Source organism: Crocodylus porosus, unplaced genomic scaffold, assembly GCF_001723895.1.
Source record: "Crocodylus porosus isolate Cpor-Errol unplaced genomic scaffold, CroPor_comp1, whole genome shotgun sequence".
Lineage (NCBI taxonomy): Eukaryota > Metazoa > Chordata > Crocodylia > Crocodylidae > Crocodylus > Crocodylus porosus.
Genome location: NW_017728918.1, coordinates 93,339,577 through 93,366,186, shown reverse-complemented (window position 1 = coordinate 93,366,186; position 26,610 = coordinate 93,339,577). Strand labels below are relative to the sequence as shown.

Genomic DNA, 26,610 nt, shown 5'->3' with positions numbered 1-26,610 from the left:
ATAGTGGTATCAGAAAATTTCTGGCCAGTTCTAAGGAACTAAATAGAATAGTGGATCAGAAGATGAAATCCATATTGATTATGAACCATTTTTTTCCCCTGACTGCTTGGAGACCAATTTCTGATCCTGCCAATGTTGGATAATGGAGCCCTTCAAAATGTCAGAATGATTGGTCTTTGGTCTTTACATTTAGACAGGGTTTCCATTAACCTCACAGAAAGAGTCACAAGACTCCTAATTAAACTGAAGTTTTTTGATTAAAATAATACCAAGTCCTGTGAAACACCCTTAATATCTTTTATTAATACATCAATATTTGAAAATGTTTTGTTATCTTAGGCCAGTTTCATCTGTGAGTCTCAGACAAGCTGTCATATTATGTTAATATTTACAGCTGATTTTGATATCAACGCTGCTTTATTCCCTAATAATATTCAGACTCCTTTTAATTTTTATGTAGAGTCCAAAATTAGTCTCTTACATAGAAAACTGTACTTTTCAAGAGTGAGACACCAAGAGAACATTTAGTATTTCTGTATTAATTCTCTTCACAATACAATAACCTTGCTGTAATATATAATGGATAGCCCAAAACACTAAGAAGCTTTATTCAGACATGATTCAGAACAGTCACTTAAGGCCTCCAATGAAAGTCTTAGTAATGCAGTCTTATAATTATTTACATTTCCCAGAGAAGAATAATTTGTCCATTGGGAGCTTGCACACAGGCACAGAGATACATGTGTGAACCACCTTAGGCTGAAAAGTTATACAAGGGACTAAAAGAGGTAGGTCAGTGGTGATACTAATCACCGTCTGGCGACAAATTGCTCTAGCATTGTGTCATTTCACGAATGACTCTGGGAAATAAAGAGTTCCCTTGTTACAATATCACCTCCAGCGCACAATGACTAAGCTGACTTGCTTGGAGACCAGCAGGCCAGAAGCTACCAGCAATAATTGCACTGACTTTTAAAGAAACATAATAGCATCATTTTCTCTCTCTATATAATTTTTGCTATTTGATCCCTCATTTTCATCTAGATCTTACATTCTGCCTAAGTGATATGTGCTGTTTTAGGCATTGATGTGGAAAATAAAAATAGGTCAGATGTTCAGGGGATTTCTGTATGACTGGTACAGCAGAATACAATAATTTCTTGAATGGGAAATCAGTATCACTATGTTACAGGGTCATAAATAAATCTGAATGCATTGTAGAACATCATCTTTATTTCATTATGGTTCTAATGCCCATTGTTTTCTAAGAAGTAAAATGATCCAGAGGATCAGGGTCCAATTGAGAAGTCAAGAGACCTTATTTCTATTTCTTTATGACTCTGCCACTGGCCTGCTCTATGATTGTGGTCAAGTCACATCTTCTCTCTGTGCTTTGTTTGTTTTGTTGTTTTTTCTGTTTAGATGGTAAGCTTTGGAGCATTACTGTCTCATGCCAGGTATTGTACTGAGCAATGTTTCTTCTGTAACAGTAATAACTATCAGCCTCCATGTGACCATTCTTACAACATTGCTACCTCATTGGGCTCCTATAGAGAGGCAGGGAGCCAGCTCTGAGGTGCTGGAAATCCAGCGTGTCAGAGCAGAGTTGATTAAGTTGAGCATGGAAATAAATGCACTCCAGCAGACTAGTGTCACATGTATCAGTGTCCCTGTGCTGAAAAATGATGGAGGGGCACTTTGAACTAAAGCTTGTTCAATAAGCTTTAGTTCAAAGCACCCCACTGCTATTTTTCAGCACAGGGACACCGATACATGTGAGGCTCAGGCACTTACAGTTAACGCGGCTCACTAATTAAAGCCCCGCCCCCCGTACCTCTCAGAGCATGTGTAAAAATGCCTATTGACTGTTGTCCGTCTCCTCAGTGTGCTCTTTTCTTTCAGTGTCTTCAGATCTCAAGAACTTGCTGGTCAAATCTGATTTTGTTTTGTTTTATTTTAAAACACAATTTAATTTTGTTTATTCACAAAATACAGTTTTGATCATTCCAAAATTACAAGTGAAATCAACCTGATTTTACTAAATAGCTTTGAATGACTTTTAAGAATCTTACTTGACAAACTTGATGCTGATATTGATTTCTAGATTTTTTATCAAAGAAATCCACTGGCATTTATTTACCAATTCCATAGCAGACATGTTTTAACCAACCCCTAATGCAACAAGCACTTTTTACTTATTTCCAGGAAGCAACTTTCCCAGACTCCTACTCTAGAGAATCTCCCTGACCCCACTACAGTAAATATCTTAGAAAACTGTATTAATGAGGCCAGATTGTTTTCTTTAGCTACATTTCTACTTGCTCATTATTTTTAACTGTAAAGCAAAGGTTAGAAGCTTACTGGGGCTATGTGACTATGCAGTTTCTACCATTTAAAAGTACAAACTAAGGCTTAAATGAAAACAAAAAATCTATTTGAGCAAACCAATAGTAGAAGTTGAATCCAATTATTTTAGAACAAAATCAAGTTATATATAAATATTAAAGGAATAAAAAACCAGAAAAATATTTAATATAAAATAAGTAAAGATGCAGTAATTCTTATCACTGCTTATTTTTGTGAAAACTTTTCCTTTATTATATCAATACATTTCCAAAGAAAAAAAATCCTCCTAATTTTACTCTCAGATTTGAAGTTGCACATCATCCAGCCAGTACTGGGCACATCTACACATGTGTAGTTACTGCACAGTAAATAAAATTATTTGGTAGTGTTGGTGCATGTCAACACATATACGCCCATAGTGTACAGTAAATATGGTGACTTACACTGACTTGAATGTAAATTTGATACCTGCCTCATGCAGATGAGGCCCGATTAGTTGCTGCACAGTAACACCTGTGTAAATGCATTAATGCATAATAACACTGTTTATGTGGACTAACTTGGGACTAACTTTAGTCCCTAGTCAGTCCACACTCAGTGTTAATGAGCTTTAATGCCTGCATGTGTAGATGGTTACTGCACAGTAATTTACTGCACAGTAAATTTAAGCCAGTGTAAATGCACGTGTAGACACACCCACTATCACTTAGAGATACATAGTTTTCTTTAATAGGAAGAACTCATATCATATCACTATTCTAGCTGGTTTTGTAAACTGATTAGATTTCAGCAGTTGGCTTCAAAGAGTTGGGAGAATTTACAATGTGGTTAAATTGTAAAAAAGTCTGTATTATAAGAAGGCTCAGGTTCAGATATCTTAGCACTGAAGTGACCCATTGAAATGTACAGTTAATCAGGTGGAGGATTTAATGGCCTCTGAGTTAGCTGATTCTTAAGCCATTTTAGGATTTTAAAGGAAGATCAGGACCTTGAATATGGAATTGTTGTGTCAGCTAATCACGGAATTATGAAAGTGTAGGGTTAGAAGGAACCTCAAGGATCAACTGGTGCCTTGTGCAAACACAGGATGCACTATTCCTGTCTCAGAGAAATGCCTGTCCAGCTTTGATGTCTTCCTTCTTTATGGCAGCCTCTCAAATATTTTCCAAATAATGAGTTGTACATTCTTAATTTACTTTTAAAGGTGGAAAACCATAATGCGACACAAATTCGGCTTCTGGTTGGCCTGCAGGGTCAACCCTAGGGCAGTATGTCACAGAAGTATAGCCAAAAGTTGATAAACAAATGGACTACTCTGAGATTAAGCATGGAGTACTATAAATGCTACTATGGTAGTATTTCTAGCCATTGATATTATTTGGGAATCCAGTAAAACTGCATAGCTGTGCTTTGGTACACTCTCTGGTGTGAATTCAGTAACAAATGGATGTTTTTTCATAATCTTTGCCTCATTTGGACTGACCTTGAGCCCATTGAGGTCCTTGCTTCCTGCTGACGGGTGGATGAAAATTTGTATAGTCTTTGTCGAAGAAGGACATATATAATTGACTGCCATCCACTTATCAATAGCATTGAAATCTCCTATATCTCACAAGCCCTCTAATGATCTCCAATAAAATTTTGTGTGAATTGTAACATAGGAGGAGCAAGTGTCCATCACAAATTTCAGAGTCAAATTAAGGTAACTGTCTGTTTCTACCAGGCCTTTCTTATTATCAAATCAGTGGGGCATGTAAGAATCTACATAGCTACTGTGTACACCCAGTAACTTATAGGCTGGCCAGGCAGGTGCATAGTTATGTACACATGCCTAGTGCACCCCATAAGTCACATGGTTGGACAAAATCCCATGATTACTGGCTGTGTTAGATGCCAGACAAAGAGATCCTTTCTATGTCTCTGCCCTAGAACTTTGTCTTCCTGCTTTTTGGGTAAGTCCTTAATCTCTCAGTAATTAGGGCTCAAAATGGGAGGATGTGCCATGATACCCTCCTGTATTGTCTTGGTACATGTGTATGTAGACACATAACTGCCTGGTCAGTGAATAGTCTACTCAGTAGCTGTGGGACGCTTACATGTCCACACTGCATAAGTAATAGAATTGCTAACTATGCTTAATTATTAATGTATGCTGCTTGGTTCAGTGTCATTTAGGGACATAGAGGCCATAGACCTGAAGACATTATCTCAAAAGCTATACTTCTTCATTTGGAAATAGGCTTGGATCTCCTTTCAGTAGGTATTACCAATGTCTGGTATGTGGTGGAGGCATCCAAGTTTATTTGTCTGCTCCCTATTTAAAACAGATTTGCTTGCTGATTCTTTGTAGTACAGCCTTTTAGTATCCTTCCAATGTTCCACTTAGTTCAGACACCCCTGCTTGGATCAGGGTCAAACACGCAAATAAACCTTATCACTTACCGAAGGTTAAAAAAGTAAAGCTTCTAAATTTTACCTTCCTGGATTCCAGAGTGACTCAGCTTTGTTGAGACTAGGAAAACAGACTGTGTTTGAAAAGTACTACCACAAGGCATAGGTCAGTCTAGACTTGACTGTAATTTCTATAGTTTTGAGGTGTCAATGATTTTTTTTTGTTATTGTTGAAACTATGCTTTTTTGAAAAGGGAGAATAAGTACCTGAACAATTTTAACTGTTTTTAAACTCAACCAATACTAATATATATATAATTTCCCTTCTTCCTCAAATCCATAGAAAACTTCTAAATATACAGTACAGAAAGCAACTTTCGTTTTTCAACTTTTACCTTTGTTTTCTCCACAGTGAAATATTTTTCTTCCTCCTTTATTTTTGCCTAAATAACTTGTTTAGATGCCATGTAACCTTGGCAGTTTGCTTTATCTCTGAATGGCTTAGTTTACCAAGATGATTAAATTATACAATAGTGGTTATGGATACAGCAAACTTATTTAACAAGATCATTAACTCTAAAATGCTCATGAGTATGAAATATAATAATATATTGAGGTTCCTTATAAGGCTGTTCCGCATGAGATATTTATTTTATAGTAAAGTATTTCTATGATAGAGAGATCTTACTGATTTTCTTTGGTTGTTCAAGTGGCAAAGGTGTAAAACTGACATTATGCATTATACTCCTGGGTTAGTTTTTGGTATTCTTATTTATTTTTTGTTGTCTAACAAACTCTATTTAAATATTCATTTTTTCCCTGCCTTTTTGGACCTTAATATGGGAACCCTGTTGAGCAGGGAGGTACCAGGTGCCTTGTTATATTAATTAAAATGTAAGTCTTTCAACCATTTTGTCCCAAAGGTAGCAATATTAACCTTTATTTGTCTAAGGGTTATAAAATGCATGCTCTATGCCCTCATGCATCTGACACATTTAACTTAGTTGTTAGATTCAGCTGTGTAAGTTTGATTCTTTAATAAGTTTGAAAATTTATGGTGCTAATGCACTTTACAAAGAGACAGAAAACAATCTTTGTAATTCTCACAAGGTTGCTGGGCAGGTAGGCTAGCCTTTTATAACTTTAGCTGATTTATTTTTCTGTTATTGTTTCAGGTTCAATGGATCCACAAGACTTCCTGAGGGAGGCACAAATAATGAAGAACCTGAGACATCCGAAGCTTATACAGCTCTATGCGGTTTGCACTTTAGAGGATCCAATTTATATTATTACTGAGCTGATGAGACATGGAAGTCTCTTAGAATACCTCCAAAGTAAGCAAAAGATTAAAAACTAATTTCAGATAGTGCTAGAGCATGTAGTTCAGTGAATGCTCTCAAGAAGAGGGGAAAGCAAGGTGCTCTGATTTAATCTAAACATTGCAATATTCATTGCGGTTTTGGAGCAAACAGGGTTTAGAAATTCCAGATTGCAAATCATCTGAGAAGGTGGAGAATTCATAGTTTTATGCTCACTTTACAGTAGCACACATGCTTCCACATCTTCTGGGAATAAAGTGGAACCTGCACCCCTAGATCAGGGTTTGTAGGAATGAAGAAGGGCTGTTTGTCACACTTTAGTGTGTACCACCATTCCCCAAACCACTAGAAACCTCTCTAGATATTTTACAGAGTGCCTCAGAGTGAGTTTGTGGCAGAAGATGCCTCTTGCTATATGTTTGCGTATCACCTCATACAATGGGGCTTAAACTGAGTGGAACTCTGAGGGCTACTACTAATAATTAAGAAGTTGTAATAATAATTAAAAATAAAGCAGAGCACCAATGAAGGGACCGGTACCATGACTGTACTCCAAGTTCTACCCAGTTGTTTTGGTTCTAGAGCTATTCCTAATTTTAAGTACAGAAAATACCTATGAAACCTTTATCATCTCTAAAGCCAGAGTGATTTTTTTTTTAAAGCCTGCTCTCCATAAGTCTCTTCTGAATTCTTGTCTTCCTATATCCTGTAAGCAAAAGTCATATGGATAACTGTAGATAGGTTCTGCATTAAAATACTGCTTTCTCACTGCTTTCTGTTGAACTGCTACTTAAGTGGGGCTGCATCCAGGAATAGCTTCATTTGGAAGCTCTGTGCATCATGACAAACTATGTGCCTCAAACTTGCAAATAGATTAGGTCCAGGCTCCTCACAAATTTTTTTGGGGGGTCTAATTCTCACTGGTTCTAGTGGGACTTAAGCTTCTAAAAGGGTTCTGGGCTTAGGGGGTGTGTGGGTGTGTGTATGCACACCCTATGGCTCTTCTGTGTCTCCCAGAGTTGAGCAAGTATAGTAAGTAAAAGCCCAGCCTCCTTCACAGGATATGGCAGATGGAAACTTGCTTTCCCTAATGGGAGAGGAATGGGGAAACTGAGCTGAAACTCTTTGAATTTATGGCCGATGAGTTCTACACCACTATTCCTCAAAAATAATGTTTATGAGATAATTCTTGATTCTGATTACAATGGGAAATAATCCTCAATAGTCAAAGAAGTAGTAATGTCCAATCTGTTGTCATTTCTGGCTACTTTCTGTGATAAAATGGCAAGACAAATCACAGATCAAGATAGGTAGTCATCAGAGCTAAATTTCCCTTCCTAGAAATGGTTCATTTTCTTTGCTTTAAAGAAATACTCCAAAACCTTCAGGACTGAGTTTCCTGCACAGAAACTAAATGCTACACATAGACAACTGCCTAACAGAGACAGGCAAGTGCTCCTCTTTGATGGTGTCCTTCCTGATGAACACTGCTATGTATGGTTGAAGTCATATTATTATTACTGAGCTGACAATGGCCAAAGTAAGAGAACACAACTGCAAAACATTTCTGCAAAACATTGTGGATGTAAATTAAATTGTAATTAATGGATGAATATATTGTTCAGTACACACAGTACATTCTTGATATTTGGTAACTACTAAGTTCCATATATGAAAATGAGAGAAATATATACCTGTTTGTAAGCGCCATCTCTCCTATCTTTTGTTCTACTCAGTCAGATACTGTGACTGATTGGTAAGATCCTAGGACAATCACCGAGCTTCCCTTAATATTTCCTCTAACAAATTCTTCTTTGAAGAAAGATGGTTTTGTCTAAAAATGTTATTAAGTAGGTGCAGAGGGAGCTGTCACATTTTCTTTGCCGGACAGAGAACAAGTCAGGGATAGATTTTTGTAAATTTATTTACCAGTGCCTGAATAGTGAGTGTATTTTTTCACATTAACATCACTGGTCATTGACAGACATGGAAAAAAAGAATAAAAAAACATGCTTTACCAGAAGACGCAGCATTTACATAGATTTAGTACTTCAGCAGGACTTTTTGGTGCTTTTATCTAAAACTGATTCAATCAAATATTGGATAAAAGTACCAAAAAAGCCCCACTGAAGGGCCCAATCTATATAGATGTTGGGAGAGCCATGTCCAACTAACGTGATGCTTCTTCTGGGCACATACTGTGCTCAGCACAGGGGCATGCCAAGTTTAAAGTAAAGCACTGGTTTTCAGGGTTTTTATGTTTGTAAACAAACTCTATTTTTTTCAAGAACTCTTTATAATAACCTAATATTATCAAACATGAAGCTAGAATTTACAGTTTTTTTCTGAATGAGGGTGTGTAACTAGGAACAGCAAAGATAGGGCCGTATAACTCTCAGGATATCACTGTGTAGTTCTAACGTACTTGCATCCTCCTGCTTCCTGTACATCTGTAGGTATCATCTGCTTGACTGTAATTTAGGGTGATGCAATCATAAAGGCTCTTAAAACAGGAGCATTCACTCCTTAAAGGGTGTTAATCCATCCTAAGTACCCTCTAATTTTTTTAGAGTTGTTATTGCAGGTGAGGTTTACCTTTGATCTGTTTTGCCAAAGCTGTTCCAGGGTATTTAGTCAGCATCCCAGAGATAAAACTATCAATTTGCAGTCCTCTAAAAGCCCAAGATGAACAGCTCCCAGTCACTCTACCTCTCTCCACCCTCCAAACCTACAGTGGTGTCTCCCCTGCCCCACACCAAGCCTCCACATTGGGTGCAGACAGAAGTTACATTTGTTGTGTGATCCATCTCCTGGACATGGCCATCAGCCATGCCATGACACACGTGCACAGCTGCCAGAGTGCTTTAAAGGTGGCTGATTGTGCAACAAATTAACACTCATTTAATGAGGGATCAGTTGAAAGTGCTCCACTTTGGAGTGTCTTGAGGAACTTTTGATCTTGATTCCCACCCCCATCCCAAACCTACAGGCTGTTGGGTCAGGGGGGCCACTTTTGGGTCAGGTGGGGTTCTCTAACTCGTGACACTTTTTATATAGGTCAGCACCCACTGAGAGCAGCCACTCTCAATTACTTAACTAAAGTGAGACCTTAAGCATCTTAACTGCAATGAGACCCTGGAATTGGGGAAAACATGCTTCCCTTAGGTCCAGGGTCTTGATGCTTAGCACATGGATGCCACAATTTAAGTGTAGCAAGCTGGGGAAAGCCACTCAAACCAGCATGAAAACTCAGAGATACCAGAGAGACCATGGCCAATAGGCAGCTTGACAGGCAGCGGGACTTAACACTGGTCAGTAGGGCCAACGAGGGAGGCTGGGATGGCTGGGCCAGGGGGGACCACATGGGCTGGCATGAACCTCCTGAACCAGCACCCAGCTCAGGAATACCGAGGAGCCTGCAGCCAGCAGGCAGGTGGTGGGACCTCATTATTTAATTAATAACCCTTAACCCCTTCTGCCAGCTGTGAGAAAACCTTAACTATGGGCATCCAAGGGTTTTGGGGAACCTGAAGGCTCAGTTTGAGGGGGGGGGGGGCTCAATGTGAGGGCTGAAGTTGAGGGGGAGAACCCACTTCCCTCTCCCCTCTGCCAAGAAAGCACAGCTGGCTTTTGGCTGAGCGTGCCTGCCCAGTTGTGCAGCCCCCATGCTGGCCAGAGGGGCCTGCCAGCCACCGGGGCTGGGGGCAGGGGGGGTCTGCTGGGGGGTCTGCTGGGGCTGGGGCTGAGCAAGTCTGGCATCAACCTCCCTCAAGCCCCTGGCCCAATCCTAATTGAGGGAAACACATGCAGCATTTCACAGTGTTATATTATTATACAGCCTGATGACAGATTTTCACTGTGTATCATTAAGCTGTAAATTGTCACGTAGCACAATTTCTTTTCTTTCTTGTAAAAGTTATGGGTGCGATTAGAAATATGTGGGGGAGGAGAAACGTCAATAATAGAAGTAAATAATCTCAGTGTTGAATTGTCATGACAATGAGTTTAACCTCAAAGAAGTAATAGTAAATGTGCACAGGCAGGGCAAATGTAATCGTTAAAATTCAGCCTTTTACCTATTCAGTTAAGAACACAGGGATGCAAGTAGAAAATTTCAGGCTTGGAGATTTCAGGGAAGATTGATAAATAATCATTCTTAGCACTCTTCATCGTGGGCAACAGCAAGGTTCTGTACATTAGGTCATATGAAATGGTAAGTGATTCAAGTCAGTGCTGCTTATTGCTACTACAGACTGGAAATTTGAAGCACCAAAAGGCTATTCTTCACAGATAATGTTTTTGCTGAAATACAGATGCAGTTAGGAAGGATAGTTGCTATCTCCACTCGGAAGACAGCCAAAAGTGTAAGGGGCAATAGAATCTTATTGGATGACAGCTTTGGAAAGTTATTAGAAAATCAAAATATTATACAGTTTTTTATTATTTTTATTACAGTTGCCATCTTTTAGTAGTGACATGTCACTGCCTGAATGCTATCTTGCTCCTGTATTGTTATGTTAAGTATTATCTGGATATGTGACAGAGGAAAATATTCCCAAGGGAGATGTTGCTGGTAAACAGTGAGAGTTTATGTTTTTGCAAATGGGCATTGACTGTATCACCCTAGCACCTAGAGTGTTGAAGTGATAGTCTTATGCTTTTGGCACTTTCAGTCCTGGGGTCAAATCTCACTGACTACGTGCGATGACTATACGTAACACTTTTTAAACTTCTTCAGGGTTAATCTACATGAACATGTAAAAGTAAATACTTTTTTGTCTACCAGCATGAGTGCATCCATCACAACAGGCCACAAGTTGCCTTAATTTGAGTCGCAGGTGCCCTTTCTTTGTATATGCCTTAGTATCTATGAGATCAGTTATTCAAGGCATTAGGTCTTTGTCTTTCATATCATATATTGAAACAACCTGCTTTGTTCAAAGGATTTTTTTATTACTTATTTGAACTGCACACCTCTGAGTGTCAGATTAGTATTCCAGGATATTGTTAACCTTCAAATGCTGTAAATAGTTCAAGAGCATGTGGATGGGAACAGTTTCCAATCGTGTCCCTTCACCTTACCCTCATTAATGTTCGCTTATAAAAATACAAAAAGTGCGCTAATATTATCCCGGTCAGGTACTTGCAGAAAGACAAATAGTTGCTCTACCACAGGAAGCTGGGTAATAATTTAAGGGGTGTCTCAATCACCATAGAAGTACTTTGAAATAAAGTGTTGCATTAGCTATTGTTTGCTCTTCTATCAGAGTTTCTTTCCAAAGGATAAATGGAGGCTGCTTTTCAAGTACTGTGGCATTCACTTAGTGACACCTGCTGAACATGTGGTATTCTGCTGGAATGGTACTTTGTCATGCCTGGGTTTGCTGTTCAAGTGAACAGTTTGAGCCAATGTTACCGTTCAGCCATGGTTTTTACATAACTTGAGAATTCATAGGGTACCTATACATATTTTCTGTAATCCTACATTCTTTTCCATTTCTACAGAAGATGCAGGCTCACAGATCCATCTGCCTCAACAAACAGATATGGCAGCTCAAGTTGCCTCAGGAATGGCTTACCTTGAATCCCAGAACTATATCCACCGGGATCTGGCAGCCAGGAATGTCCTTGTCGGGGAACACAGCGTTTACAAAGTGGCAGATTTTGGCCTTGCCAGAGTTTTTAAGGTGAGCCTGGATGGGTTGGTTTGTTTGCCCTGTTATGAAGTACTGAGGAGCAGCTTGCTGCTACTCCTGCAGTAGCCTGGCTGCAGTAGCTAAGCATGGCAGGTAGAGACAGGAATGGAACCAGGATGTTGCCCCTTCATTTCGTATTCATCCTGCAGGCAGGGAAAGCAGGAGCCAAGAATAGTTGTTCCTCCTTCTCCATGCTCTTCCCAAAATCCAGGCAGCATCTGGCTTAAAGGGACCACTTTACATTCCTCAACCTCTTCTATGGTAGATGGTGTCATAATTGAACCCTCATCAATTATAAAGGGGACTGTGTGAGCCCTTAGATCATCTTTGACACTTGACCTGTGCTTTTTTTTCAGTGTTTAAGAATATGGCAGATAGTAACAGGGTACTGCACTTGGTGTCACTGTGAACAAAAGCATTGGAAGGATGGCTTTCTAGTTTAAAAGGAGTTTTCTTGCTTGTGTGACAAATTGGATTTTAACTGAAAGAATTGGTTTATTATATCTTATGGGTTTCATGAAGTAATTTCCAGGTTTTCAGTTTTTTATTTTCATTGTTTTAAAGATTTGAATGAGGGAAAACCTAACTTTTCTTGCCAGCTGTTTTTCATACAGGGCACCAGGCCTGTAGAAGCTGAAACTGAGATTGGCAGTATAACACATTGAGTTGACTTTAATGTCAAGCTGATATTAAAAATATTGTTGCTCAATTTTGACTCTGCTGTGAATCTTTTAACCTGACATACATTTATTATTAAAATGAACTCTATTTACAGTGGTCTGCAGGTCAACCCCATGTTTTCCTATGGTGTTTTTTGGTCCCCAGGTCTCTTTTGGCTGTTAGAATAATTGTTCAAGTATCCTGTTAAAGTTGAACCTTTAAACAATGTCAGAGAACACACTGTCTCCATAGAATATTTTGTGTTGATTCGGGTCCCAGATTAATATTTAGGCCCATGCAAATTCCTCCAGGCAGCAACTATCTGTGTCCTAGTAAAACATAAAAAAATAGATTAACTGGCATAATAAAAACATACTTTGTTTGTGTATGAAAACTAAAATAGCAATCCTAAATACAGGGCACAATAGTATAGTGTAGAACATTACTGCAAGACAAAAATATATTCAACAGTGGTGGATATCCTTCATCTTATTCATTTAAATTTTGCTTAATTTGTACATATATTTGCATGTTAAACTTTGACTGAGATTAAACCACGGGTGAGATGCCCTTAAAACCACTAGTGAATGAAGAAATAAAGACTGTTCTTTGAAAATACTGGTAAAGTATCATTTTTTCCCAGAGGCAGCTGCAGTAGCTGCAGAGAAAGTGCTGTGGCTGCTCTGTTAACCCCCTTGCCGCAGGGTGACACAGGTACTGCCAGATGAGCCAAACTGCTCATTCCTTTTTTCTCAAGCTGAGCTGGGTGGGCAGCCATCAGCACCTGCGGAGTCAGCTGGGGGCCTCTGCCCCCAGGGCTCAACTCTGCTATAGAGGCATCTGCTGAGTCAGTAGCAGCTTCTGTATCCAGAGGCTCTGCTGATGTAAAGACAAAATATCTATAGTGAGCAGTTAGGGAGCCTCTGTGCTCACCCCTCTATGCTGCATATACAACATCACTTTCTCTTTACCCTAGCAGAAGTTCAGGCTGCAGAATCTGCTTTTACCATATTTCCTTACTTAAAACATATACCTCAATTTCCAATAACTTTGGCAGTGCCAAGCACGGAGCTCCCGAGGAGCTCCTGTAGGTGCATAAAGTGTATTTAAAATGCGTGTTTGGCATTTTTGAATATTTGAAACCGCAAGTGCCGAACCTGCAAATAGCAAGGGTTTCCTGTATATTAAATTACGCAGAATCTGTTTTCTGGTACTGGAGTCTGGTGAAGTGATAATTACCAGCATCAGTGGCCCTTCAATGCTAGCAATAAGTCACAGAAAGAAAGGTTTCTAAATGCATTGGCTCTTGTAGTTGCTGCCTCTATTTACTGAAGAGCAGATATGAAACCAGTGGTACCATGTGGTTTCTAGTGCTAGCAGGATGTTTCTGCTGCCACTTCTGATAGACTTTTGAAATGATTTGTGCCAGATTCAGAATTCACAGAAGACATAATTAAGCACAAACCATTCTAATACTGTGTTAGCACTGGAAATTAGAAATGGCTTTGAAAGGCTTCTGATGAACAAAGATCTATTTTCAGCTATAAGGCGGGATTCAGCAAAAGACTATAATCCTATTGAAGTCAAGTGGTTGTTAGAAGAGGGGCGGGTTTAATCACATGCGTGATTTCAGCATGTGCTTAAGTGTTTTGCTGAACCAGATTCTAACTTGGGGTTTGCTTTGTACATAACAGGTAGGAAATGAAAATATATATGAGGCTAAACATGAAACAAAACTCCCAGTGAAATGGACTGCTCCTGAAGCGATCCGCTCCAATAAGTTCAGCATCAAGTCTGATGTGTGGTCATTTGGAATACTTCTATTTGAAATAATGACGTATGGAAAAATGCCATATCCTGGTAAGTGTTTTGTTTTAAAGAAAATTTTTAGTGATTTCTTGATTTTGATTTGTTATTATTTTACCTGAAGTGCCTTGGTGACCCATATATAATGGGTCAGACCTACATTAAGAGCGTTGGCCTTCTCAGGTCTGGTAGAAGCCTTCCAGAATCATTTTCAGCCATCCATAAATTGCCTTCCTGGGATCCATCTGCAGTTTGTGGCCTCCTGAGCCAGTTGGACCATCAGTGTAATGAAGCCAGAGCAGCATGTAAACTCATGCTTCCCCATCTATGTGGGAAAAGAGGAGAGTCCAGTGTTGAGTACTGCACAGATTTGGCAGGAAGAAGATACTGAAGAAAAGAAAAGTGGTTTTTTGCAATAGCTCTGACTGAGCAGGCAAACAGAGGAGGGCGCCAGCAAAAGAGAAGGACAAATAGCACATAGGGTAAAATAGTATTAATTACAAAGAGAGGACATTTCAATATTGGAATAGTCTACATCTTGAGTTCTGTAGGTGGCATCCAGAGAAAAGCAGTTATGACTGGCATAAAGTACTAATACAATGCTTAGTTGTCACCCTCATTTTGTTCTTGGTGAGGACAGTATAATGAAGAGCAGAAGTGGAGACAAAGAATGTGTCTGCATGCCTTGTCTCTGTGGAACTCCTGGGTAGGGTTGCTGCCAACCCAAGTTTTGGGGGTTTTTAGGTGACAATATGCAAACTTTCCCCTGGCATATGTTTTTGCTAGCATAATTTTACATATTGTAACTGTAACCCTTCTGCTAGGACCTAGATGGCAGTTACAACTGGGTTCAAATTCAGGGGTTTAGCATTAACTTCATAAATTTGGTTCAAGCCCCCCCAAGTAATCTTACTTGACTACAGCAATGATTTTACACAGTGCTGCCTCCACTGAATGGTCCCCTACTCACCCTGTACACTGGTGTACCAACTACATCCTGCACCTACTCCTGCCAGCCCTGCTTCTCTCTGCATCCTGGCACAAAACTCCAGCCATTGTCTGTACTCCCCTCATGGTCCTACAGCTCCCTCCAGGTCAGAATGTTCAACCTGGTGCCTCAGACTGTCTGGGGTCAGATAGTCCTGCTTACTTTCAAGGTGAGCAGTCATTACAGGCAGGCAATGGCTGGAACACAGTGGCAGCACATGGCTGGGGCTGCCAGAGGACACTACAGAGGCTCGCATGGGCCACAGATCCCCAACAGAGAGCTCCTTTCATGGCACTGATCTGCACTCCTGCTTAGACACAAGGTGGTGCTGCTCTGTCTATCAACTCTTGCATCTACCTCAATCAAGCTCGTGGTTTCTTTTTTTTCTAATGGATTTCATGGACAAGTGTTGTAGCTTTGTTTTTTATGAACTGTCTGTAAATTTAGACAGCTAGCAACCCTGTCCCAGGAAGTGTTGCATGATCTACCTGCTCCTGTTCTGCATGCATCAAACCCAGAAATTAGGAGATGCAGCCACCTAGCAGATGTCTCTGCTGCTGCTCCTATGTTCTGTCACGGGTGTGTTCAATAGTAGTAGCAGGCAGTGCCATTAACTCTCATTTTTATGGTAGAAGGAGTGTGCTTGAAAGTGATACTCCATAGAGCACTGCAGAAGCAGTATAGACATGTTAAAAGAAAAATGGGATTTCAACAAAATTATTTTCACCATCCACCCTATACCTATCCAGGCCTGGAACTTGTTCTACTCACCAGGACCTTTATCTGAGATGATTCCAGAATGCTAGTCTCTGCCTGTAAAGTGTTTGCTAGGTTTATTTTAGTTGCCAATGGCTTTCTTTCTATGGAATAAGTAATAAAGAAAACACCAGACTTGATGAAAATATGAAAATGCATTAATATTGCAGGTTGTTCTCTGCTTTCCTGAAAGCATACTCAAGTTTATGCTTAGTGAGGCCATAGTATGTGCAAACTTTCACAACTGAAGATGGAAGAACCTGTGCCAAGTTCTTTATTCTAGCTGATAAATCTAATTAAAGTGTCCCCTTCCCACCCACCCCCACTCCGCCCCAAAGAACATGTATAGATGCCCCTTGGTTCTAGGCCCTCCTCGGACTGCACATCTCTTACTTTTCAAGAGAGTGCCCTAACCAGAGGGCTATAAAGTAGAGAGTAGGGGTGTGCAAAGCAGGCTGTATTCGATTTGGATTCAGTTTCAGCCTGATTCAGGGCACAGTGATTTGATTAGCTGATTGGACCACTGTCCCGATTTGATTCGGCTGAATCTGAAGATTTGATTCTGATTTGGAGAATCAGCTATTCAGCCATAGACACAGCTTTAAATGTTTTTTCTACATACCTCAAGGTACCAGGCACAGCTTGTGAATGTTGAGATGGTGGGGTGGATGGAGTGTTCCACAGGACTGTGGGGGTGGGGGGCAGGGTGCACACCTTGTGTGCTTGGCGGCAGTCCTGGAAGTGGACTGAAAGTATTTCCAGTCTACTTCTGGGTCTGCCACTGAGCATGCAGGTGACCACCCCTGCACCCCCTGGCTCAGTGATTGGCCACAGAGGGACCCCGGGTGCCCCCCAGACCCAGAAGGCAACAGTTGCTGAGGCATGGGGTGGGGAGGAGGGGCTCCCCCGGACTCTCTGTGGCGGACCCAGAAGTGGACTGGAAGTGCTTCTGGTCCACCTCTGGGGCTGCTTCTGAGCATGCTGAGGACTCTCCCATGCTCCTGTGGGATGCTCCATCCACCCCACCATCTCAGCATTCATGAGCTTCCTGGTACCTTGAGGTATGTAGAAGAAAATATATAAAGCTGTGTCTATGTCCAAATCGTCAAATCTCTCCAAATCAAATCAGAGGCTTCTGATTCGATTCAGAGAGTTTAATGGGTCTCCTGATTCGATTCAGAGATTCAACCACTGAATTGGGTCATTCTTTGTCTTCCTGGTGAAGCTGGGCTACTGAGTAGCCAAGAATGCAAAAGTCCTGGAACTAGAAGTAGCAAGAAGCAAAATGGAGCCTGAGTCTATGGTGTGGTGGTGAGGTCACTTCACTGAAAAAAGAGAGTCCAGACTGTCTGGCCTGTTCATGCATTTTACATGAGACTAGGGGATGGCAACAAAGAGCCCATGGGCAAAGGGAAGTCTTTGCTTGTGTTCCACTGCTGCTGGGGGCTTTCCACAGGAGATTTGTGGAATGTAAGTTAAGCATTCATAAAGAGAGCTAAGTTCTAATAAATGTTATCTACCTTTTAAAAATATTATTGCAGGTCTGATGGGATATCAGGTAGTCCAGAAACTGGATCAAGGATATAGACTCCCTAAGCCACAAGACTGCCCACAGCAATTTTACAACATTATGCAGAAGTGCTGGAATGCAGACCCTAAAGAACGGCCCACGTTTGAAACATTGCACTGGCAACTAGAGGATTATTTTGAAGTAGAATCTGAATCCTATACTGATGCGAGTGTTTTTGTAACATGAACTCTTTAGCCAAGACTGAGTAAAATGCTATGATTACTTCAATGAACATGACAAAGTATAAGTGAAATCAATTTATCCTTCAAATATGAGGGAGGAGTGGTTAAATTATTAGATGAAACAGGAATGTTATATATTTTCAAGTCTGGGCTAATGCTCTGGAACACTTCATATTTGAATACCAGGAATTATCTTGCAATATTAAGCAGAATTAAACTAAGAGCCTTTTCGGGCTTTGTAAAGTAAATTATCTTTCTTTATTTTTACGTAACAAATCAAAAGAATGAACAAGTGACATAATGTTGTTGCTTAATAAGCATTAGAGTTTGTTACTGTTTACTTATTACAGTAGGCATTTGTTATTCCCTTGATTGTTGAATCCCATTGGTTTGCTCTTATGAAGAAATTTGGTTACTCTGTTGCACAGCAGGACCTGTGCTTTCAGCTGTCTTTTCTTTTTAAATGATCTGTGACTATTATAATGGCAAATCCATAGTACATACCTTGATTGGACTTGGAAAGCACATGCCTTTCCTGTAAAGGCAAATGAAACTGATATTATGAAAAAGAAATAAAGTATCTCTTATTTTGCAGAAGCAAATGGGATTTTCATGCACCTATCATGCCTTTCTTATAAAAATAATTGCAATTATCATTAGATTCTTAAGGTTGTGTCATACAGTGTTATAGAGTCAACACACTTTTATTATTCCTTGAAGAGCATACAGACATTTTCGAAGTCATAAATTCATTGATGTCTACACAGTCAGATGGGCAGCAGACTGGCTTGGTGGTCATACCCAGAGAGTGGGGGTGGATGGGTCATTTTCAACTTGGAGGGATGTGGGCAATAGAGTTCTCCAGGGCTCAGTCATTGGGCCTGTGCTATTCAACATCTTTGTCAGTGACCTGGAGGTGGGTGTGGAAAGCATGCTGTCCGAATTTGCTGATGACACAAAGATGTGGGGAGAAGTGGGCACACTGGAGGGGAGGGACAGAATCCAACTCGAACTAGACAGGTTACAGAGATGGGCGGATGAGAATAGAATGGAATTCAATGCAGACAAGTGCAAGGTGCTGCATCAAAGGGAGAAAGAACCTGCAACATACCTATAAGCTGGGGAGCACCCTTCTCAACAACATGGTGTCAGAAAGGGATCTTGGAGTCGTTGTTGACTCCAGGATGGACATGAGCGACCAATGCAAGGAAGCAGTCAGTAGGGCTAACCACACCTTGTCGTACGTCTACAGGTGCATCACTAGCAGGTCTAGGGAGGTGATAATTCCCCTCTGTGTGGCATGGTCAGGCTGCAGTTGGAGTACTGCATCCAGTTCTGGGCTGCACTTCAAGAATGATGTGGCTAACCTTGAGAGGGTCCAGAGGAGGGCCACTACCATGGTCAGGGGGCAGTAGGCTAGGACCTACGAAGATAGACTAAAGGGCCTGAATCTATTCAGCCTCCACAAGAGAAGACTGAGAGGGTATCTGGTGGCTGTCTATAAATTCACCAAGAGGGACCAACAGAAAATAGGTGAGGCTCTGTTCCCCCAGGCACCATCTGGGATAACAAGGAATAACGGCCACAAATTGATTGAGAGCAGGTTCAGGCTTGATATCTGGAGGCATTACTTTATGGCTATGGCTGACAGGCTCTGAAATGGGCTCCCAAGGGAGGTGGCACTCTCCCCTACCTTGGGGGTCTTCAAGAGGAGGTTGGCCAGATAGCTGGCTGGCGTATAATGATCCCAGCACTCGCTCCTGCCCAGGGTAGCGGGTCGGACTTGATGATCTATTTAGGTCCCTTCTGACTCTAGAAACTATGAAACGATGACATTTTAAAGAAACACAAAGTTGTGAAGACTGTTTTAAATTAAATGAGTATGGCCTTAACATTTTGGGAGGCAGCAACAAAGCTTACTCATCTGATAGCCATAGGCCAAGCATGAGCCTAAGAATTTTACAGCAGTCTGCAAAATGGTTATATTGCATGCTTATCTTATATTCAAGTATATCTTCCTGCTTTCATAAAGCATGGAATGAGGTTATGGGCAGTTTTATTTGCTACAGGAGAAATGAAGCCCAATTTTAAGTTATTGACATTTAAAGCATTGTTTTTCAGTTCTTCTAATCAGCCAGTGCTCTGAGTTCTGCCAGACCTTGAAGGTTGTATGTACATGATAATGAAGTGCTTGCTTTTCCTCCTTTCAGAATGCATTACTGGTGAATTATTACTTACCAAACTATACTGTAGTCTCAACTGTTAGTGTGACTGTAACAGGGGCACCATCCTCTGGGTGGCTGCAAGTCCCTAGAGGCCTCCAAAATTCCCCTTTTTCCCTGTTCACTGTGGGAACAGTCTCTCCTTCATTTTCCTGCAAGTCTTGATGTCCCTTATGGTAATAAAGGGGAGGCATCCCCAGAGCTTTCCAGGCCTGTTCTTGCTTCAAGAAACACCTGGAGGTGTGGGTCCCTTGCTTTAATGGCTAATGGCATGGCTTCATACTTCCCCATACACCATGCCCCATGCCTCGCAGACTTTGACTCTCCAATCAGACTTTGAATTTCATTTGTACGAGCATTTCCAAGCTACTTCAGGCCTCTTGTTTCCCTTTTTGTTGGGGTTTTAGTCTTCCTGGCTTCTGCCCCTTTACTCTGGTTGATCCCACAGCCCAGGCCCACTGCTCTAGGCTTGGCTTCTGGGCCCCAGCCCTTGCTCTGCCTTGAGCCTGTACCAGCAGGGCTCAAGAGAAGCACATACCCTTGGGATGTTACTGGGTCATCCAAAAACCACCCCTTATAGTCCCAGCCCAAACCACTGGTTTAAACTGCAACATGAACACTAATTCCCTCAGCTACAGCATAAGAAGAAAATGAAGGCTGTATACAAGCATCTCTTTCTCTCTCTAGGTCACTCTTTCTTGTTCCCCAGCCTGCAGAGCTACTTTTTTCCTGCTCTACAACTCTTAGGGCTGTTCCCCCACTGGCTCAGCCCCAGGGCTTATATAGCTCTGGCCTAAGTCCTCTGTAGTCAGGTGACCTGACTACAGGGCTGTTTTTAACCCTTGCTCTTCCATCTGGGTGTGCTCTAAAAACTCTGCCCTGAAAGGGGCTGTACCACTTTCTAGTAACAGGGCCAGGGGTCCCTGTTACAGTGACACAGTGTCTAAGCTCAAAAAGGTGTCCTACTATTTTCTCTTTGACTGTACTAGGAAAGTCTAAAACTGACATAAATAAACTGAAGGATTTATTAATCTGCATCTCTTCTTGCTTCTTGTCTTCTATTTCCTTTTCTTTTACTCCCACATCAAGCACATTCGTGCCTTTACATGACCCACTTTTTATCTCTTATTTCTTATTCCTTTTTATTAACAGGTTTTCTTCTTTCATACGCACTCCATTCTTTGTCATCTACTAAGAACCATCCCTCACCTCACCCCTTATTATAAAGTTTCTTCTCTCATATTGTTCTCTTCCTTCTGTCCAGTATCTTTCTGTATTCTTATTTCTCTGTTCTCCTTGGCTAGCACATACACTGCATTTTCTTCCACTGTCCTCCACAGTTCAATTACTTTACTGCCACAACATCTTTGTGATGTTGAAAAGTATTACAGTCCCATGAAAGAAAGAAAAGGTTAAATGATTTAGTCAAAGATGCAGTTAAACTCAGTGTTGGTATAGAACTCAATTCAAGAGTCCCAGGCATGGTTTCATGCTGTTATGCTTTCCCTCTTTACAACAAAAGCTTACACTGACTTCTCAGTAGAGTAACAAACTCAGTTCCTGGTTAATGGCCAACAGCCTGATGGAATTTATGATGACCATAAAACTATCAGCCTGTGTGTCATTCCTCTAGTCATAAACTGGGTCTGGTGCCCTTACAACATGAGTTGAAGAGGTCTGCCAAACTAGCCATGCACAACAAGACTAAGAATAACCTATTATTTTTCTATGAAAAAAATATCATTGCCACAAGTTGTCAGTCTTGATGATCAGGTTATAGTTTGAAAAAGATTTCACACTTCAAAAAATTGGAAACATTTTAAACAAAAGTTCAGTTTTCTTTGACACTTTATCAGAAGGGGAGATAGCCAAGAACTTCACAGGGTTGGTGTGATTAAAACCAAGAAGTACATTTAAGAACCTTAGAATTTTAGATAGCATATAAAGTAGGTAAATATTACTGACTATGACAGAAAGGTCATGAGTATCCTGTAGCAAAGGAAGTACTGAATCAGAAGAAAATCTAAAGCAAGAAATTAGCAAAAAATTCAAAATCAGACCAGAATGGTCAGTACATTTTATGCTGAAGTGGGTGCAGTTCTTTCCTATGCATGACAACTTCTCTTAAAGGCAGTTTCAATGAATAGCTTTATATTTTTTTGGGAATCAGGAGAATTTATCTGTAGGAAATATATATTCCTGTATCAACACATCGTAAAGTATGAATTTATAAATCAGTTATTTCCTCCTCCCTTCAAAGTGGATGCTATAAAATCTCTTTGGCACCATACTTTATTTTTTTCCTAAAATAAGAATGTAACTGCTATATATTTCTGGGCCAAATCAATTCTTTTATTTTCATAATATCTATTTGAAATATTTATTTTGTATGCTCTTATTTAAATGTAGTTTAAATATTTTGTAAGCCTGTGATTTGCTTAGGCATCTAAAGATTGTAGTACATCAGCTGCATTAACTGGCACAGAAGATTTTGAAGGTATATGGACACAGAAATTAGTGCAGGTTTTCAAGATTGTATATACTTAAAAAGCTGATGTCCAGGAACTGAGACATCATGCATAGTGCAATAACCTTGAAAGAACAGAACTATGAATTCTACAACACATAGCGACCTATCTGAACTTGATGGGATGAGGGTTGTACTGCAAAGATTATACATTCACCACATGATGAGCAGCAATGATTTTGTGTTGCCTTGATTTCCATCAGCTAGAACACTGAGTTCAGACTGTTTTTAGGCCTGAGGATGCATGTCTTACATGAAGTCATATGGGCGAGGCATCTTGCATCTTTTAACTGCTTCTTATAGAGGTACTCTTAAACCACATAGTAGAATCTGGATTCAGGTCAAGCTTCAGCAAAATTTGGGGATGTTCACACTTTTATTTTTTTTCCAGATCTATTCATTTAGAAAGTTTTAGAAAGTGCTGTATCTTTAACATCAGACTCAGTCACTCTCCTTCAAGTTGAATAGTTCCTTACTGTATAAAAATGTCCAGTCAAAATCAAAGGAAGATGGTAGGATTCAACATAAGAACGGCAAAAAACTGGCAATAAGATGTAAGTGACTGAATGTGAATGGGTTTTTTCTTCGCAGCCTTGTACCTTATGTAATTTTTTTTTTGACTTGGGTATCATGGTCATAGAATACCAACATTTTAATTTTTCTCTGTTTCTAATTTTGGTTCTACTGAAAAATCAAACAAAAGCCCCAAACAAAGCAGAGAAAATATAGAGCAATGTAGAATATTGAAGATTTGATTTAATTCTTTCTTAATATAAGCATGTAGCTGATCAACCTGTGTGGCTATTAGACTTTGGTAGAGTTCAAACTTGCTGGGCTGTAGTGCCATATCAGTCAGTGCTGAAATGCTTCTATCAGATGGCTTCCTTAATTCAATCCATTTCACAATAATTTTATTGATATGACAGAGAACAATTATAGTCAAAGCTCTTTTGTGCTTGGTTTAAATTAAACACCAAGGTTATGGTTTCCAGTTATAGGGCACACTAAAATGAGTTTAACTTATTGCACTTGATTCTTGAGGCCTAATCTGTTCAAGGTTCTGCCAAAACAATCTGTTGTGCTTGTTTTACTTGATGGATCATGGAAGGAAAATAATGAATTCAGTTATGAGAAGCAGTAATAGATTTTTTTGAACTGACATAAATGTCTATGTTTAGATAGAAGCAAGGGATCAGGAAGAGATAAGTTGAATTTTTCTACAATAGATGAGCTCTTGTAAAATTCACATCACATAAATTGTACTGAGACCTCTCTTTATGTAATGTTTTATTTATGTAATTCAGTTATTTTTTAAAGCTAAATCATTTTAGGTGCTCCTTCAGAAGATCATTTTGACATAAGCTTAAAAGTTTCAAGTCAGATAAGAAGAATCTTCAATTCTGTTCCTAAACTCCCTATTCTTTAAAAAGCTATGAAGCAACACCATTCATTACCTTAATAATTATGGAGGCTTCAGACAATTTCTGATTCTTGCCAAAAAGTCTTTGCATAGTTCACCTGTATTCTAGAACATGTATAGGACATTTCTAAAAGTCTGATACTACCTTATGCAAGTGAAGGCTGAACTCATATTGAACTCTATGGTTCACAGTTGTATCAAAAGCATATTGTGTACACAGCAGAAACATGCCATAGAACAATACAGAATTATTTTACCACCTTTTACTTTCTTATTGCTCTATCCATTATACTGAATCTGTTTTACTATGTAATGTATCAAATTTATGAACATGCAGAAAAATTTTCATGTCTCATATTGATTCGAAGAACCAAGAAACAAGGAGAGAACCGATGAGAAAATATCAAAAACTCACATGTACCTGTAGGAAGCAAACATATATAGCCTTCTGGAGCTGAACAACAATGTTGAATGTACCTGCAAGAATACCTTACCCAGTTCAGTCTCTGAAAGATATTCAATTACAGCAGGGCAGGCAGTTATTTTGGGTACAGGGCCACTTAACAAGTTTTGGTGAGCTGACAAGGGCTGCATGGGTAGCACTGCCCCTTGACAGTTGCCCCACTCCCGGTCACTATCTTGGGACTAGAAGTCCCACCCCTAGCCCCTGACCTTTGCCACTGGAAGTCCTTCCTCTTGACCCCCCCAGAAATACTCCTTTTGGAAGGAGGGGGGCTTGCCATCTTAGAACCAAAATAAACCAAATCATACAGTGAAGGCCAAGCACCTACTATAATATATTTTAATTTTATTACAAAAGATATTTTTTCGTGATTTGTGTATGTGTACTGTATATAGAGGGGATTGCATAATAACTCAAAAATAAATTCTTGGTTTTGCATACTGTGGGGGGGTGTGGCTGTGTGTGTGTGTGTATGGTGGGGTGTATATGTGCGTGTGGGGAAGGGTGTAGGGGTGGGGGTTTGTGAGGAGGTGTGGCTGTGCGTGGGAGGGGCATAGGGTATGTTGGGAGTTGTGTATATGTGGGGAGTTGTGGGGGAAGGCTATGGGTGTGTGGCAGTTGTGGGGTGTGAGGGAGGGTGGGGCATGTGGGCCCTGCCCACACTCCCTCCCATGGCACAGCAGCAGCAGGCTTGGGCACTCAGGGTGCTCATCCTGGCACAGGCTCTGGGGCCCAGTGGGATGTAGTTCCAGCCAGTGCTGCACATCATGAGAGGCACAGCCTGCACTGGGCAGTCTCTGTCACTGGTGCTTGCTCCCCACTATGCATGCACAGCACGTACACTCACACAGCATGGGAGGGAGACCCCATGCACTGGAGCTGGCTGCCTTCCCTGCCAGGGCTGCGCAGCATGGGAAGGAAGCCCCAGGAGCCTTCCTCTGGGGTGAGGGAGGCATCCAGATCCAGCATCTGAGGCTTCCCTTCTGGTATGTGTAGAGCTGGCAGGCAGTGATGAGTTATATGAAAGTGGATTGGTTTGGTAACCCCTACCTGGTGAGGTGGTATGATGGTGGGGAGCGCCATGAGGTCTGCTAAGGGGGGAGGAGTGGGCATGATGAGCTCCAGGAGCCTGGGGAACACTGGGGGACAGGACCTGTTGGATGTAGCCAATAGCAGTATTTCACAGGGTGCCCTTGACTTCCTGTACTAAGCAGCAGAGCACACACAGTGTGGGCAACTCCACGTGCAGAGCGAGTGCGGAGGAATCCACCCATCCCTGCCTGGCATAGCAAGGAGATCCCTGATATGGATGATGCTGGTCAGGCCAATCCTCTTGTGTACTCATGGTATCTGTGTCATTGGCAACACCAACTGAGGGTTTTTCAACAGGAGCTTGGCTAGGATATCTGCATGCTGAACAACCATGTGTAGGGATTTGCAGGCAGAGACCAGCCTCCAGGCCCTGAGGAGGTTCTGATAGAACTCCAGCTGCCTGCTAAGGCCTCGTATGGTGATGCCTTCCAGGTAGAAGAGCTGCTGGTTGTACTGGAGCCCTTGAAGGTGGTGGAGGAATGTATGTTCTGTTGGGCACCTTGTCACTTAGCTACTGGCACCATAAAGGAGCCTCTGAAGGACCTGAAGGCAGAAGGTGTGGACTTGACTGTGGAGGTAGACTAGGCCAGGGTCCCTTCACACAAGAAAAGGGTCAGGACACCTGCAGAGACCCAGTACCCATTTCTGGAAGTGAACCAGAAGCTCAGTGGCCTGGGAAGCCCAGATGGCTGGAGACTGCAGGGAGCAGACATGGGAAATAGGAATCCGCACAGTGCTGATGCTATCTCTGCCCCAGCTATGATCCCTGCCCAGCTACTGCTCCCAGCTGTGATACCCAATTGTAAGACAAGCCTTTGTTTTTTCCATGATGAATGGGAGAAAAATTCATCTTGAAAACAAGTAAAGATGGTCAATTATTTAATAGTCCTTTGCCAAGATTATCACCTTATGATTAAGCTTCCACTTAAGTGAGCAGAACCTTTAGTTTTGTAGTGAGGTGCAGAGAGTTTATTAAACAGCAACAACAATAAAAAGCAGGACACTTGATGACTGTAAAGCTTATTTTGCAGAAATTAAAAGAAAAGGGAGAAATAAAAAGAGTATTGAATCATAATGCTAAGAGTGTCTATGTCTGTTTGGGGGTAGGAGGGAAAAAGAAATTAGGCCTGACAGAAAAATATTACTCGTGCCGAAGGAGGCATTGGAGAAGC

General features: G+C 40.9%; 1 protein-coding gene across 1 annotated transcript in view; it reads left to right on the top strand.

Annotated features, from left to right (window-relative positions):
- FRK (fyn related Src family tyrosine kinase) overlaps positions 1–18,321 on the top strand; it is an 82,779-nt gene extending 64,458 nt beyond the window's left edge. The window contains exons 5-8 of the mRNA XM_019537940.1: positions 5,913–6,071; positions 11,562–11,743; positions 14,107–14,272; positions 17,504–18,321. Of these exons, the coding sequence (XP_019393485.1) occupies positions 5,913–6,071; positions 11,562–11,743; positions 14,107–14,272; positions 17,504–17,718 (722 nt within the window). The 3' untranslated portion in view covers positions 17,719–18,321. The remainder of the gene's footprint in view (positions 1–5,912; positions 6,072–11,561; positions 11,744–14,106; positions 14,273–17,503) is intronic.
- The last annotated feature ends 8,289 nt before the right edge of the window (positions 18,322–26,610 follow it).